Source organism: Terrapene carolina, unplaced genomic scaffold (genome assembly GCF_002925995.2).
Source record: "Terrapene carolina triunguis isolate 2854851 unplaced genomic scaffold, T_m_triunguis-2.0 Scaffold238, whole genome shotgun sequence".
In the NCBI taxonomy this organism is placed as follows: Eukaryota; Metazoa; Chordata; order Testudines; family Emydidae; genus Terrapene; species Terrapene triunguis.
The window spans coordinates 454,494-471,057 of NW_020664589.1; the positions used below are offsets into that span (position 1 = coordinate 454,494).

The window sequence follows — 16,564 nt, forward strand, 5'->3', positions numbered from 1 at the left end:
AGCTGGAAATGGGTATATTGGATGTCGAGGATGAATGGCAAGATTCTGCTGATGTGCTCTCTGAAGCTGCCCTCTCGTTAAATGATTTGTGCTGGAGGATATTTACCAGTGTTTGTCACTGACACAGTGAGATGTTTTTGGTCTTGTTTTCTTTCCTTGCTAATAACTTGGTTGGTAACGAAGGGCCTCTTAATTGTCTGGTTCTGGGCAGAATGCTGTGTGCCATGCTGGCACAGGGCTTAATTAGTTGCTTTGCCTCTGGAAAAATTGAGGTACTCTATCTTTGTCATTTTTAATAACTTTCCCTACTATTCTAAGGGAGCTGCATGCCAATAACACACACCTAATCAATCCCATTAAAGTATGGAGAGCGCTCGCATTCATCTATACAATGAATCTTTCTTCTCAAGTGCCATAAGTGTGCTCCTCTTCTGACATCAGCAGCTTTCTCATCTGCTCTCCTGAGGCACAGAGAAAAGATCCCGTTCAATCCTGCCTCCTCTGTGTCTAGATCTGGGCATCTTCTGAAACCCATGCTAGACATCAGCATGTCTTCCCTTGGCTCCCTGACTGCCTCCACAATGCCTTGCATGGGAGAATAACTCTGTAGCCTCTTCTGTGAAGTGTAACTGATGCTCTATGGGAAAATGCATTATTTAGAACAGTGGTTCTCAACCTGTGGTTGGGTCCACGGACTACGTCAAAGGGGTCTGTGAAAGACTTAGACTGAAAACTGACTGAACAGAATTCAACTATATATACAGACAACAGATTTAGTAAGAGGTCTGCACCTCACCTCCATTCGAAATTTTTAGGGGTCCACAAATGAAAAAAGGTTGAGAACCACTCCTTTAGAACGTGTTCTTCCACATTGATTTTGCCCTCTGCCTGGTGTAACTCTGTTAACTTCAATGGCTCTTGGTGCTACTCTGTACACTGCTTTCTCTTTGTGCGGTGTTAGGATAGCCTGAAGGCTGCCCTAAGTGACGCCAGACAGTAATGGCCCCAAGAGACTGAATATCTGACACAGTATGGGGATATCCTGACCACTTTTCTCTCTCTCTCTGAGGGATAAATGAGAGTAGAACCAGTCTTAGATTTTTTTTTTTTTTTTTTTTTTAGCTCCTTTATAAAAATAACAAACACAAAAAGAACCCCTGGGCCAAAACTCTTTCATGAGAACAATAAATAAAATTGCTGTGGATTCAACAAACCTACATCATTATTGACCTACTCCAGCTCTGTATGTACTTGTCCTCTTATCCTGTGTAGTCAGGGGACAGAGTTCAAGGCTTCAGCTATAGTGGGGGACTGGATGGATTAGTGCACTGGACATGAGATATAGAGCTTTTAACCTCTAGGTTGCCAGTTAAATCCTATCAGAATAGGTGTCAGCTGAATGTTATGCTCTCTGATGAACCTACATGAAACCAGATGATTTCAGTCCAGGTTCCAGGGCTAAGGGTCTGTAGCATTGAAAGTACACACAGTTAGCATTCATCCCCTTATTGGCATTCTCAGCAAATAAACCTACACTCACTGGGCTGTGGAAGTTGCATACCCATTTCACTTCTTAGGAGGTGGCCACTCGAGGTCAGGGTCAAGGCAAATTAGCTTATCCTATCCTGTGGATAAAAGGAGCACCTCAGACTCCAGGTTTGTTTATCCTGAATCTTTCACCAGTGCTAAAGTCTCTCACCGAGGCCAGGTCTGTATTACAGGCTTCTGCGGGCATAGTTGTGTTGGTCAGGGTTGTGATGAGTCGTGATCCCTGACCAGCATAGCTGTGCAGGCAGAAGCCTCTAGTGTATATGCACTTTGCTGTATAGCTAGTTTCCCTTGAGTATGTTTTTACTATACTGGTACAAAGCCCAGCTCTTCTGATACGGCTGTGTTCGTGCCAGGAGCACATGGCTCGGATAGTATACCAGTGTTCCTATCCTAGTAAAGTGCCATGGCCTTAATCTCACATGCTCTCAGAATTCCAAAGGGGCAATTTTCATTATTATTGAACAAAATGACATAAATGGAAGAAAAATCCAATACATCTGCCACCCGAAGGGGAGGAATTTGGACTTTCAGGAAATGAGGCAGATTCGTGTTAGGACTTGATGATGGCAAACTGGATGAAGGAATATTGGCTGGTAAATTACTCACCACCAGTTTTGTCCTTGTTCCCAGGCTAATATTTGAGAATACCTCTCTTTGTACTTTCCCAGCTTTGGATAGTATTAAACTGGATGTAACTTCTCAAGTCCTCTCCCTGGCTGCCAGGAGCTGAGAGCCCGGGTGGGAGCAGGGCTTCCAGTGGGAAGCTCCACACTGAGCTGAGAGCCTGGGGGGCAGCCCCCCCACACTGCCCTTCTTCAGTCGGTGCAAGCACTGCTGGGGAGGATGCGCACCACCGACAGAAGGAGGGTCGTGTGGACCTGAAAAACCGCAGTAATTACTGCGGTGGTTGTATGTCAACTCAACTTAAATGTGTAGCGTAGACATACCCTGAGATGCATTCGAGGAGGTGGGTCCTTCCAGAACAGGGGCAAGGCACATTGTTACAGATAATATGGTAGCCTTGCTCTTTGTACCTGCTCTGCCTGTTCTGCAATAGAAGCCCTCCCTTTCTATGCTCTTAGCCTGATGCTTTTCTCCCCAGTAGTAAATTCACTAAGTGTGTGGGGTTTATTTTAAAAATTTCCCTAGAATGTCCCTGCTCCTAGCCATTGCTCTGAGCTGAAGTATCTATTCCTTTGTGTTAAAAAGCAAGGAAGGGAACTTTACCTGGCTCAAAGCCTCGGGTAGTGACTTCTACAGTTACAGCTGACAACACTGCATTGTGTGTGACACCGTTCTGCTGCAGCAGCACAGAGCCTGCCAGGACAAAGCATAGCATGTGTCAGAAGAAAATGGAGAACCCTTCTCCCGCAAGAGTCCCATTTGAGAGATGCATGTGGGCAGGAGAGAAGGTCTGAATAGTGCAGACACTTGCAACTCATCTGTTTTGGCAGAGCAATTCCGGGCAAGTGCAGAGTGGCAGTTGCATGCCAGAGCATTGGCCTGGCAGCGAAGGGTGCAATTGAATAGTGTTGCTTGAGCCAGCTCTGAGACTGCTAGATCAGACTATAAGGACATTTTAGGTTGACTATCAGGAGAAGCTCCATGACAAGATGAGGTGGGCTGTGAAAGTCTCCTCTGGAAACATTTATGATTGGACAGGACAGAGCACAAGAAACTGCCGTTGGGTACAATTCCACACTGGTTTCCAGGGATTGGACCAGAGGAACTAATAGAATTTATAGCAATTAGAAATGGAAAAGCTCTAAGTGGAATTGTCCATAGAACGTGTATAATGATCTTGCAGAAAGCAGAGTTTCATAGCGGGAACAAGGAAGGGGCAATGCCTTATTTCTTCTGCCTTTCTCTTCTCCATCGTCTGGCTGAGTTTGGGGAAGGGAGAGAAAATTGTTCATGCTTTCAGATCTTTGCTGATCCTTGTTAACCTAATCTCTTATATCCAGGATTGTCCTCACTGGGGCTGCTAAAATCTTCTGTCCAGTCAGGCTTCCCAGGAGAGAACCGGTAGCATCGCTCCATTTAAATGCTTTCTGTCTGCTTAGTATTGAGGTGTGTGTCTCCAGATAGTAGGTTCTGGGAGTTCCCTACGCACTGGAGTTCCAGTAATTCAAATCTTACAAGACCTAATTCGATTTGCATATTATTTTGCGGGATTGACATTAAAAGTTGCTATTTGCCAACAGCTACCGTGCAGCAGTATCTGAGATGCCTTAGTGACTTCTCTACTGTAATTACAGGAAAACAAAGCAAATAGCGTATTTCTTTTTAATTAATTCTTTGTGTTGGTCCTGGCAAACTCTTCCTCCATTCTTCTGTGATCTAGTTGACAATTCTCAATGTTTTCAGTCCATCCATCCAGATGAAGATGCATCTGACTGCAGCCCAATGCAAGGTCATACATTTAGGGACAAAAGAATATAGGCTATATTCACCGTCTGGGAGACTGTATTCTGGATTTAGGAGCCAAGGTAGATAACCAACTGATACAAACTTTCAGTGTGATGCTGTGGCTAATAGGGTTTACATGATCCTTGGATGTATAAACGGGGGATATCGAGCAGACATATATGGCATTGCTGAGACTAATATTGGAAGACTTGTGTTCTGATATTCACATTTTTAAAAGGATGTAGAAAATTGGAAAGGGCCACCCACAAGAATGATTTGAGGTCTAGAAAACTTGAGCTTCTTACGTTTAATTTAATTTATCCATGTAATTTATCAGAGAGGACATGAAGAGGTGACTCGATCATGCTCTGTACGTATCTACACCAGGAGAAGATTTCTGGTCATGGAGGGTTGTTTAATCTAGCAGAGAGAGGCTAGATTTCTTAACAGTGAGGATCATGAACCATTGGAACAACTTACCAAGGAACGTAGTAGCTTCTTCATCGCTCGGAGTCTCTAAATCAAGACTGACTAGCTTTCGAAAAGCTGTGCTGTAACTCAACCAGCAGTTCTGGGCTTGATGCAGGAATCTAGGTGAAATTCGATGGCCTGTTTCATGCAGGTCCGACTTGATGACCACAATGATCCCTTTTGGCCTTGAAATTTGTGACCAGTTTCTCATTTCCTGCCAGCAATGCTCCCTTGGCAGAGCTGTGATTTTTTTTTCTCAAGGCCATGTTACTTGAAAGCAGCATTTGAGAATGGGTCCCTGTTCCTAGACTGATAGGGGCTTAAAAAAGTCTTCCTTGTCTGGCTTCCTTTTTCTGTTGGGCATTTTAGCTCTCGGTCCAGAGCTCCTGTACCAGAAGCCTCCCTCTCCCAAACGGAGCAGCATCAAAACATGGTCAACCCAAAGCTTGTGATCTTATAACAATGCTTTAGGATTTCTGTAGCACCTTTCCTCAGAGAACCTTGGGCGTCACAGCCTCACAACCTGCTTCTCCCCTGAGGCCCATTTGGTATCTAACCCCCTTGATGGCCTCGCTTAGCAGAGGCACAGAGAAGTTTGAATGGGCCAGTATTGAGCAGAGCAAAGCCAGCGTAAAATGCTACCACATCAGAATGGTCACATTCTACACCCACTCTGTTCCGGGGTAAATGAGGGCCTAAGGAGCAGGGCAACAGGGAATTAGGCCCTAGGAATCCTGGTGCTCAATCTCTGCAGTAGCCGCTAGACAAGCTTAATCCAAGCCTTTGTTTTGCATCTCTGTGTCATGCAAAACAATTCGCCTTCTTTCCCCCATTCCGTGTTGTTTATTGCCTTTATTAGATAGCAGTCGTGGACCAGAACCTCATCGTGCTAAATGCTGTAAAACCACAGAGCAATCCTCTTCCAGTGTTACACGCAGTGTTGTAAAGCATAGTAGACTGCTTCTCTGGAAGACTGTGTTGCCTCTGCCCGTCCACCCTCTCACATACGGACCTCATTACAGATGTGTGTCAGGGAGCAGGCAGAGCTGTTGCATTAACTCCTCTCCTCCAGGGGTGACCAAAGGCCTGTGTAAATAGCATCTGCTGCTTTCCATTATGTACACATGCTTTGGATCAGTCTCTCTCCTCTAGACACCTTCAAAGGGAGCCGGACTCACTGAGTGGAGGAGCAGTGGGCTGCCAGAGTGCTGCAGGGATTAGGCAAAGAACTGTTCGGTGGAGGAGATTGGTGTGGGAGGGGAAAGCAGTCGGATAAATGACTGGGTCTGTGCGCTTCTGCTTTGAATGTAGACCCCCCTCTTCAAATGGGTGAGGGGGAAAGAGAGTGTGTGCGCGCGCGCGCTTTTTCCTTTTGAATGTAACTAGTAACCTTTGACCCGGATGCAGAGGCTCATTTTAATCTCTGTTTTCCAGCATGCAAGTAAAGACCCCAAAGAAGCGAGAGACACCAGAGATCAAAAAGAATCCAAGGAGGAAGGCAACAAAAACGTCTTGGAGTTTGGCAAGCCCCCACCGTTGCCCCCTTTCCCAGGCCTTCATCAGTCACTACCTCAGAACCAGAGCTATGTGGCCACCACAAAATCTCAGACAGGTAAAAAGGACAGAGCCAAATAATAATAATAATAATAAAATCCCTTTTTGTTGTGCTTGGGAAGAAACACTGTCAGGCTAGGGGAGGCTAAAAGTTGCTCTGCTGTGGCCTTGTCTCCACTGTCTTTTGCCCCTAAAGTTCCGCTCTGTTGCTAGCCCCAGTGGAGTGCCAGTGTGGATCAGACCCGGGCAGTTGCCATTGTATTAACCACCATGTTGCCGTGACCTGCTCTGAGGTGTGTTTGTTAAAATGCTAGCAGCCTGCCTTTGCTAGCACAAGTGGAACAACAGTGATGGGGAATTTTGGGGGAGAGGGAGGCTAGCATAGACACCGCCTGGACCTTTGGGCCCCACCTGTATTACGAAAACGTATTCAATCAAGAATATGACCAAATATCACTTATTCTGGGCAATGTAGGCAGAAAAAAACTATCGTATGTTAAAAGCATGTTAGAGAACCATGGTTTTTCCCTAGTTCGATATGGAAGAGGAAATCCTTGCCCCTTTATGCGCCAGCCCCTTTAAGAGAAACACAAGAGCTTGAGCAAAGTAAATGAGGTCCTAAAAGCAGTGTATCCCGTTGGAGGAGATTTTTCCTCCAGTGCAGGCATTGCAGAAGAAAGCGGTAGAGCTGCCCTCCCAGGTCCCCTTTGGAACCCCAGCGTAAGGAGCACGTTGGGGGCAGGAATGCAGACCACAACACTAGAGATTCTGGGCAGGGCTGCAGCCCATAAGGTGTTGGAGTTATTCTGGGGGCCTCCCTGGTCACCTGGGGAACCTCAGTATTGGGAGGACATAAAGGTAGCGTAAAGCTGCTTTAGCACCTCTTCCCAGGGCTACAAGTGCTGTGCTCTGCTCCTTAGAGTACAGCACTGAATCTCACCCCCTAGGCGGAGACATGGGTCTCTTACATAGCTGTGCCATATGTTTTTATGTCTGCACTTGGGAGAATAAACCATGTTATAACATGACTTGGCCACAGTCAGTTGATTTTGAGAGGGTAGGTGGGGCCTAAAAAGACTAAATTAAACCAAGCTGGAAAAAAAATATTTGAAAGTGGCCTGTTTAGAGCCAGAATATGCTCTGTTACTCCCAATATTAAACTCAATTGATTTGGTTGAGTTCAATGGGGTTACTCCCCATTTACAACAGTGTTTGAGAGCAGGATCTGGCCCAGAGTGCTTATCTAGTTGCCTTATCAGTTTTACATTTAGGGTGAAGATTTTCAGGTGCTCCCAAGTCACTTTTGGTGCACAAGTCCCATTGACTTTTTGCAACGACTTGTGCTTCTAAATCACTTTGATGCTTTTGAAAATCCCATCCTTATTCTTCTTTTACAGCTGCCAGTTTGTACTACATGCAGATTTGTGGAACTTACTGTAGTTATAGGGATATGTCATGGCACAGGTCAGAGTGAAGTTTCAAGGTCTGATCCCAAAGAACCAAAGCGCCTTGAGCATCTAAGATAGATAATTAGAAAGCACTCCTTTCGCACCCCAAATTCCCATCGACTCCTCTTGGAGTTTGGATTGAGCAAGACTGGCAGGACTTGTAAGGATGATGCTGTTTGCCTCCTACACCATGGACCATGTGCTAGCCTGCAGCCTTTGGATAGCTCAGGGCCTAGTCCTGCAGTCCTTGTTGAAGCTGTCTCCCCTCCAAGGGAGTTCTGTGTAACTAACATAGTTTCTGAGCCTGAGGACATCAGCTCTGCTGGCTGTAGTGTTGCAATAGAGGGATGCAATAGACGTTGCTGTAGTGTTGCTGGATGGGGGGATGCAATAGAAGCCAGGTGAAGTTTTAGAAGGGGAGAGATCAAGAGTTTGAGAATGGAATGGGTGAGTGAAAATCCCCAGTGTAAACTAGTATCTTGAGCCTCGGTGTTCAGATATTGACAGTCTGTTGTAGCTTTGGTGTTCTGCTTCAGTGAGTATGTAGAGGGCAGGGCACCTGTGCCTTCCATCACAATCTCCCACTTCCCTTGGGTGCTGAAGGCAGTCATGAGCAGACATTTCATTTACTCACTTACGCTCTCGGGTGAAGCTGTTTACAATAGGCAAATTTGTAGCCCTTCAGTTGTCATATGGGATATTGCTACACCGAAGGCTTTCTTTGGGATTGCTATAGCTGCTAATGTGCAATTTCATAGGATTCAGATGGTAGTTTACTACTGGTTTCTGCTTATTACGAAGTGTAGCTTTCTAATAACAATAACTTGTATTAACACATCTCTTTTAAAGAGAAGCCTCTTTAACATCCTTTAAGTGAAATTTTTAAAGTAAAATGAGATGCAAGGGAATGTTCTAAAGGAACTGAGAGTTCACAGCAAGAGAGCAATAAGGTTGACTCCCAAGATAGCCATTCCCTGGGCTTACATTATTCTTCAAAGAGCCGGAACCAAATCTGCATGTGACATGTATTCTCCCAAGACAATGTGAGGCACTGAGGTGTGATCTCTGATTTGTCTAGAGGGCTGGAGGGAGGCTAACAAAATTAAGGGTTGAATAGAGGCGTTTAAGGAAGAGAACTGAAACTTTGGTGCAAGGTTTAAAGTGAAGTTAAATAACATCCATCTCCGTATTCAATATCTCTGCTCCCTGTGTGTTCTCAAGTTGTTCTTGATCACCTTCCTGGTTAAAACATATGTTGTTACTCCTGTAGGCTCTGGATTCTATTCTGCCTCCTGCATCATCAGCAAAACTGCCCGCTAAGTTCTGAGAGGGAGACTCTGTCTTGCTGGTGGTGATGTAAGGAGCAGAAAGAATTGGGGGCGGGGCAGGGGAATTTCAGAACGTAGGTTGAGTTTGCAGCTTTGTCGGAAACGTGTGTGCATGCACACAAACTCTTTTGGTTGACTTGTAAGTGAAGCAGTTGGTTCCAGAAGCTCTTATGTTTGTGCTCTGTGTTGCTTTTTGGCCCGTAACCTCATTTTTAAAGCACTCGAATGGCATCTCTTCTGCTTTCCACGCTTTCTCCTTCCCATCCTGAATCTGCTTTGTGTTTTATTCCCCCCCTCCAGCTGCTGCAGTATCTCGGAAGAAGAAGCGGAGAATGGGAACCTATAGCCTGGTTCCCAAGAAAAAGACCAAAGTGTTAAAACAGAGAACGATGATTGAGATGTTTAAGAGCATAACTCATTCCACTGCGGGTGCCAAGGTAAGGGCTGAGCCAAACCTGCTACTGACTTGCTTGTTGGGGGAATAAAGGGCTTGACTCTTTCATCCATGTGTATTTGGCACTGGGAGACCAGCTCCATGTGCTCATTGTAGATCTGTCATTCATTCTTTACAACTGCATTCTCACTGTAACCATTTCCCACCCTTCTGCGGTTGGTGGTTGGGAAAGTTCTGCAAATGGGCAGTTACAGGGAGTCTTCTCAGGTGCCGTGTGTCAAGAGACCTTGAACAAATGAAAACAACCTCTTTCTGATTTTTTGTTTTGTTTTGTTTTTTTGCTTCCCATTTCTCTTGGAACTGGGGATTTCTCAAGGTGACCCTGACAAATGTTTCTGCCTTGGAGCCCTCAGGAGAGTCCCTCGTGTTAGTGCTTGAGGTTGCAAGGCGAAAAAGGCAGGTGATTTTAAAAGGTGGGATTCGGAGCTGGCCTGACTGTGCTCCCACTGCAGTTCGTGCCAGGGGAGTTTTACCATTCAATTCAGTGAGAGCTGAAAATCCCAGCTTGAGTGTTAGAACTTCTTTTCCTTTCAGAGGGACCCTCCCTGGGTCCTTGAGACGACACAACGGAACTGTCCCTTTGTGAAATAAATTTGATGCTTTCAGTTAACTGGTCAGTCTTTACTCATGATTACTCCTAGTAAGCATCAGGGCTGACCAGTGACCCTGCCATTAATGCTCTGTACTGCCATAAGAGCCCAGCATTACTCCCGTTGGCATCTCGTCCTCCAGGTTGATAGGGCTAGGTTGCTTGCGGCAAAATCTCTGTCCAGATGCATTAGCGGCCTTACTGGATTCTGAGGGAAAACTCGTCCTGTACTCAATTCACAGCCGGTGTCCTGGTACAAAGAAGATGATGTGAATCTGTGGTTAGATGCAATGGGCCAGGAGCATGAGTTGCTGTGGCCTTCCTGGTTTATGTACTTGGGTATGTTTCAGGGTGAAAAGGACCTAATTGACATCAGCCCTCACATGAATGGGGAGAGCATAGAGGTGGACTCCGAAGAGGAAGACTCTGACGACCTGGAAGAGGAAGACGAACATGGAGCTGAACAGTCCGCTGCATTTCCCGCAGAGGACAACAGGACCTCGAAGGAGGTCTCATCTGATGCTGACAATGCCAGAAAGGTATTTGGATGCCTTTCGAGTGACTGTGAAAGAGCTGAAAGGGGATTTTTGTACATGGGGACAGGACAGAGAAAGAGAGGAACCAAAGTTCACAGTATGAAGTGAGGACGTTGCTAGGACTTAGCACTTGAGGTGGCAGAGAACAGGGCTATGGAAGCAAAGGCTCCTGGTGACCTGCTACTTCTCCTCCTTGCCTGCTGTAGGAATTTTGAAATTGGGGCATTGCCGTACAGGATTGTTTAGTCTCATAGCCTGTCTCGGGACAGTGATCAGAACCAGAGGCTTGAGGGATAGAAGCAGAAAACCCATAGTAGACAGTCATAAAATGAACTTATCAAAGAGCAAGTTTCTTCCTAATCCTCTTCAGTGATAGGCTGTTTTATATCCTGAAGCAAGAGGGTTTATATTTGAAGCAGTAAAAACCAGATGCACCAAACATCGCCATATCTGTTCATATCACCGTTCCTGAGTGGCTGGATCTTTATATATTAGTAGGAGCCAAACAGATGGCGAAGACATGAAGCTGGCCCTGCCTCTGGGAAGCCACAAAGGTTACAATTTTCATGCCGAGTAGCAAAGCTTTTCCTTGTGCTGGAAGTGGAGCTCCCAGTCCTGCCCCAGTACACGTGCCCCTGCTGGGAGTTAACAGACGAGGGGTTCTTGCTTTGGGAAGTGAGTTCTGTTAGTTCATGTTCTGGCTAGAGCATGGATGGTGCTTGGTGACAGAAGCCCTGTGGTTGCATGATGAGGGAAGGTGCTTGGGTTTGAAATAGCTGACATGGCCGACTCTTTCTCTTCTTGGGGGGATGCTGACTACAGATGGAAGATGGTGAATCTGAGGAGGAGCAAGAGTCTGGAGAATCTGGGGAGGAGGAGGAAGATGGAGATGAATCTGACTTGGTAAGCCAAGCTGCGAGACGTTTCTTTTCAATCTTTGCCCTGTACGCTCTGCCTGAGAGAGAGAGAAGCACCAGGGTTCCCTGCCAGTGTGACGGAATCACTGTCTGAAACCCAATGGAACTACCCACACGGGTGCCATATTTTCCATAATGTCCATGATTTGCAATAGAACCAGTTGCCTTCTAATGCTCACTAATGAGCTTTTGTTTGTTCGTTGTTTTCAACAAGGTGCTGACTAGTTTCTTCTTACGTTTAATGTTAATGGAAATATTTGATGGTTGCTCTTAAATTCTTCCTTAGATACAGACCTGGCTGAGTCTAGAACCATTTTTTTTATAAGCTGAAATTGAACCCTCCTTTTCAGAACACTGTCAAGTTCATTCATTAATCCACGGCCCTGGCCCTCCCTGGTCCCTGTGAGCCATGGAACACCACAGAGAAGAGAGATTTAGGCTTATAAACAACACACAGAGTCACCTGCCTCAAGCAAAATGGGGAGATAAATGCACTTTTTTACAGCGTCAAAATGTTTGCACTTTTTGGGTGTCCACTGTGAGATGTCTCACGGGAACTTGGTTTTCATACAGTGCTGACCGGCCTCCAACCCCTCTGAAAATCAGGCCCCCTTTTAAGGCATCCCGAATCACTAGTCGCTTATGAAAATCTTTAGCCTCAGTCGTTTCTTTCAATTATTTGCATAATTAGTTTATCTGGCTGAGCGGAAGGTTGGAGGTGGAACAAATTGCAACAAGTACCGTTTCTGTTAAGTTGGGGAGGGAAGGGAAGGTCAGATCCTGGTCAGTAGTAATGCACCCTGGCATTGGTTTGTTTCTGGCTTCCAGAATAACTTTTCCTGGGCAGTTCCTTGATGCGTCTCATTATCCCTTCTGGGACAATTCACGGTGTTGGATTTTGATCTGTAAAGCCCTTTGTGGTTTGGATCCTGGCTGTCTGAGTGACCACGGCTCTCCCAATGAGCCATTAGGGAAGAATGAGCAGCAGAAGCATTTGACTAAGAGTCCCTATAGTTAAACACCTGGAGCACAGTGTAGTCAGCAGTACGCTTGGCTCTGTACCTTACTCCTCTCATTGGTCAATACGAGTCTGAACCTGCCCTGGGGAGCAAGAGCTCAGTGCCAGCTATTTTCTAAGTGGCTCCGGTGCGAGGGTAGAGAGTGGTATAGAGTATTTTGAGGAGGAAGACAATGTAGAACTGAAACCTCTTCCTTGATTGAAGTGAGAGTTGGGTTGGGCCATTAATGGGATGTGAATTTAAATTTGAACATGGACTTAGAGGCTTAGATTTTCAAGGCTGCCTGAGAGATTTGGATGCTTTGACCACCAAGTCTGGAGTATGTTGTATAAGCATATTACATACATTAAGCAGTAAATCAACCTGGATTTGTGGACCTCACTGATGAGACAGGCCTCCAGAGTGCTGGATGCTCTCTCTCTGTAGTGAGTGTGATTGGGCTGTGTGTATACCCAGTACCTTGTCCCAGAAAAGCATGTTGAAAGCGAAGCATGCACTGTTTTAATGATGGAAAACGTGCCCGCGCGTGTGTCTAGTAAGCTCTGGAGACTTCTTAGCACCACTTTGATTTCAAACTCTGATTCTCAGTTACACTAACCACCCTGACATCACTCTGGTGGTGTAAGTGGCCTTAACGTGGGTAGAAATGAGTATTGGCCACCGGTCCGGGTGTGCTTTGTGTGCAAATGGCCTTTCTGGTTATTCAGAGCTCCGAGTCCAGCATCAAGAAGAAACTGCTGAAGAGGAAAGGAAAGACGGACAGCCCGTGGCTGAAACCCACCCGGAAGAGGAGGAGGAGGAATAAAAAGAAACAAGCCAGCGTGTTAGGTAATTGGTTGCGTTTGTCTGCTAACTATACAGAAACAGGCCTTCCAGGTGAAGATAAAAGTATGGTGGCCTCTACTCCCAGTTGATTTGTTGCCTTGCCTTTGTAGATGTTAAGGATGATAAGTGGGAGGAGGGAAGGGCTTGAGTGGAAAATGATTACAGGGTAAGAGGTTGCCTCTGTTACCTTCAAATGCATCTCAGGATTTGCATAGGAACTTACACCAGCATCCCTGTCTTCACCAGCTTTGAAGAAGACACTTCGGGCCAGTTTACACTTGAACTTTAGCTACGTTAGGGCCCCAGGTACAAAAGAGCTGTCCCCAATGCATTTTACTGTGCTGTTTGGTTTTACACCACCAGCCGGACATTGACTCTGCCCCCAAACCACCCACAAAACCTGAACTGTTTGAGATTTGAAAAGGTTCAGGGGCACAGTGGAGCAATATAGAACCATGGTGTAACCAGGGTCGTCGACACAGCTACTGTTGCAGATAGACATTATTATTTAGTATTTGTATTTTTGTAGCGCCTAGGTGCCCCAGTCATAGGCCAGAACCCCAGCGTGCTAGGCGCTGTACAAACACAGAACAAAACAGTCTCTGCCCCCGTGAATTTCCCGCACGTGAATCCTCTATACTTCAGAACACCGATGCCCAGCAGCCAGTGACTGTGTGTGAAGCACTTATGGGCACTTCTCCCTTCACAAAGGAATCAGTAGGTTTTTCAGGTAACATGGCAGATTTGGGAATAACCCCCAGTCTTTGTTCTTCCTCCAAGACAGCAGAAGAGCCAACAAGCAGAAAGGCTGCATCGGTTTGGGTAGAAGGCAGTGGGGGCAGGTTGGCTGCTGCTCCTTAGGTGAACATTTCCCAGTTAGTCATGGGATTGTTCTCGTGCCTGCCTCGTCCAACCAGAGGAAAGAGTACCATAATCAGAGCCTGTGGCAGAGAAGGAGCAAATCAGGTGGCTTTTCTGTAGTAAGAATTAAGATCCAAGCAAATCTCACAAACTCATCCAAGTATGCTCAGAAGGGACACAGGAAAACCACCATGTAGGCTGGGGCATGAGGCTTTATGGCTCTTGTGCAGTTGCCTATGCCTGGTTTTGGGTATTCCCATTATATGGAAGCAATGCAAAGTGTGTGATGGTTGGCCTCTTGGCACCTCCACAATGAGGGCAAAGTTCAGAGTGTCGAATTTATTTGACCCAAAATGTGCAACATACTGTATAGCATACACTGCCCTTTCGCGAGCTGCTGCAAAGAGAGATTGAAGGGAGGGTGGGTCTGATCAGTTCTTTGGCCGCAGGGTGAAAGAGGTTGAGTCTCCAGGAGTACAGCGGTGAAGCCTTTCAGTCAGCTCCCTTGTTAAAGGTTCACACTTCTCCTTCACCATCAAATGGTTTATCCAATGGGTGAAGCGGTCTTTCTGCTTGCAGACTTTCTGCAGACAGACTGACTTTTACCAACTTCTGTCATAACGGGCTGAGTGAACGCGTTTCAGTCCCTGGGTTGGTTCATAGTGTGACAGCGATCACATCAGTCGTGCCCGGTGTTTCTTTTCCCTGATTGGATGACGGAAACGTTATTAATAGGAAGTGGGGGTGCCAATCACTTCTGGGCAAATAGCTAATACTAAAATGCAGGCCTGGGTCCCGTTGCTGACCTGCACATACAGGTGTTGGCGTGAAAACCAGATGTTCTCCAGTCATCCAGGGGAACAAAAGCCCGTTGGCACCAATTAGACTAAGTGGTAGGAGCAAGCAAGAAACAAGTGTGAAGATGGGTGAATCTAAAGGGGCTTGAAATGCCTGAAAAGATTCCCAAATATCCCGTCCCCCCTCCCAAAATCTCGATTCAGCGGCAGCATTGCTTATTTAATGGTAGGATTGGGCACTTTCGCTCCCCCTCCCATTAATCTGAATGTCAGCTGTCCCATTCCCTTCCAGTGTTTTTATGTGTACGTTATTGGTTCGTTTGCACTGCCTGGCTGGGGCAGTGGCCTAGAGAGATTGTGGGGTAAGTCAGGGTGCGCTAGGCTTCCATCCCTTTCTCTTGCCATTTAAGCTTCTGCTGCTGATGCAGTACAGCAGCAGACAGATGTGTGTTTGGAAGGCAGGACTTGTTTCTCTCGGTTTATTCTTTTATCGTTACCTAAGTGGAAGTGAAAAATCTACCCGATCATACAGAGAAGGAAATAAGAGATAAGAGATCAATTGTAACATACGTGCCCAGATGTTACGTTTTCATTATTCTGTGTGCATCTGTATTTATAGACTCTTAGGAGCATTGCCTGCATACTGCTTTCTTGTGATGAATGTGGCCTTTATACATACACACACTCTTTTTTTTGCTATATAAATATATGTATATTTTAATTTAGGTACTGAAGCGTATAAACCACCTTTGGGAGGCAGAGAGGGAGCTGGGCAGGAGAATAGTATGGAATACATGGAAGTGTCTCTTGATTCTTTGGATCTCCGAGTAAAGGGAATTCTATCTTCACAATCAGAAGGTGAGTGTCAGCTTTCTAAATATGGCCATGTACCATTTTGGTTCTTTGTTTCCTTGGTCTTATCCTCTGTATTAAGATGATGCCCCCTGGTGGCTACTGATAGGAGAATTTGAAGAGATGCATCATTAAAAAGGCAGCTAGCTAATCTCACTGAGCTCAGGGACATAGGTGACACCGTTACTGTCTGGGCCAAGTGGTGTGCAGAACGGGGTTCAAGGAAGGGAACCCCGCTTAAATTAGGTTACTGAGTTTTGTTGGTGGATTTTAAGATTGCAAACATTTCTCAGCGAGGATGCAAACCTTCATAGTTTTGGCTGACTTTTTCTCCCTCGATTTTTGTCTGCCCAGTTTTGCAGCTCCCTGCCCCCTTTTAAAAAAACCCTTATTTACCCAAAAAGCACCACGCCGCAGCCCTGCAGTATTCTACAGTCCTAGCCCCCAGCACTGCAGTGTGACTATTGCAAAGTGGGGTGCGTTGGCTCATGACTGTACGTACGTTCTGAGACGGGCAGGTCGACTCCCTGAGGATGGAATGCTTCTCCTACGCAGGAGGGCAGTGCCCGGGGAGCCGAGTGCAGGGCTGTCTGCCTGTTGGCTCCAGAGAGGCCTCTTCTAATGAGAAGGCTGCTGTTCCCAGTGCTGAATTTGTCTTGAGTCCAGCGCTTCATCATCAAACTGACTCTCCCCCACACTGTGCCGCCTTTGGAAGTCTGCCGTATTCTTTCGATCATGGGACATCACAGAGCTGGGGGGCGTGTCCACCACGCACGGAAAGTCAATTTCTCTCCCTCCCCCAAACCCCCGTGAGCTGGTGGTGGGTGTTTTGACTGGATCCGCTGAATGTCAGAAGGGCTGTTGAAATGGCAGCTTGGAAGGAGAAATAAACTGCTCCTCACCTTGTGATCCTGGCAGAGGCTCCGTTTTCTTAAGGCTTTATATGGCTTTTA

At 46.2% G+C, this 16,564-nt stretch overlaps 1 protein-coding gene across 1 annotated transcript in view; it reads left to right on the forward strand.

The window, feature by feature from the left end:
- Positions 1-16,564, forward strand: part of EHMT1 (euchromatic histone lysine methyltransferase 1) — a 95,992-nt gene that overhangs the window by 30,569 nt on the left and 48,859 nt on the right. The window contains exons 4-9 of the mRNA XM_026657230.2: positions 5,866-6,043; positions 9,062-9,198; positions 10,155-10,343; positions 11,163-11,243; positions 12,984-13,104; positions 15,486-15,617. Coding sequence (XP_026513015.1) covers positions 5,866-6,043; positions 9,062-9,198; positions 10,155-10,343; positions 11,163-11,243; positions 12,984-13,104; positions 15,486-15,617 — 838 coding nt within the window. The remainder of the gene's footprint in view (positions 1-5,865; positions 6,044-9,061; positions 9,199-10,154; positions 10,344-11,162; positions 11,244-12,983; positions 13,105-15,485; positions 15,618-16,564) is intronic.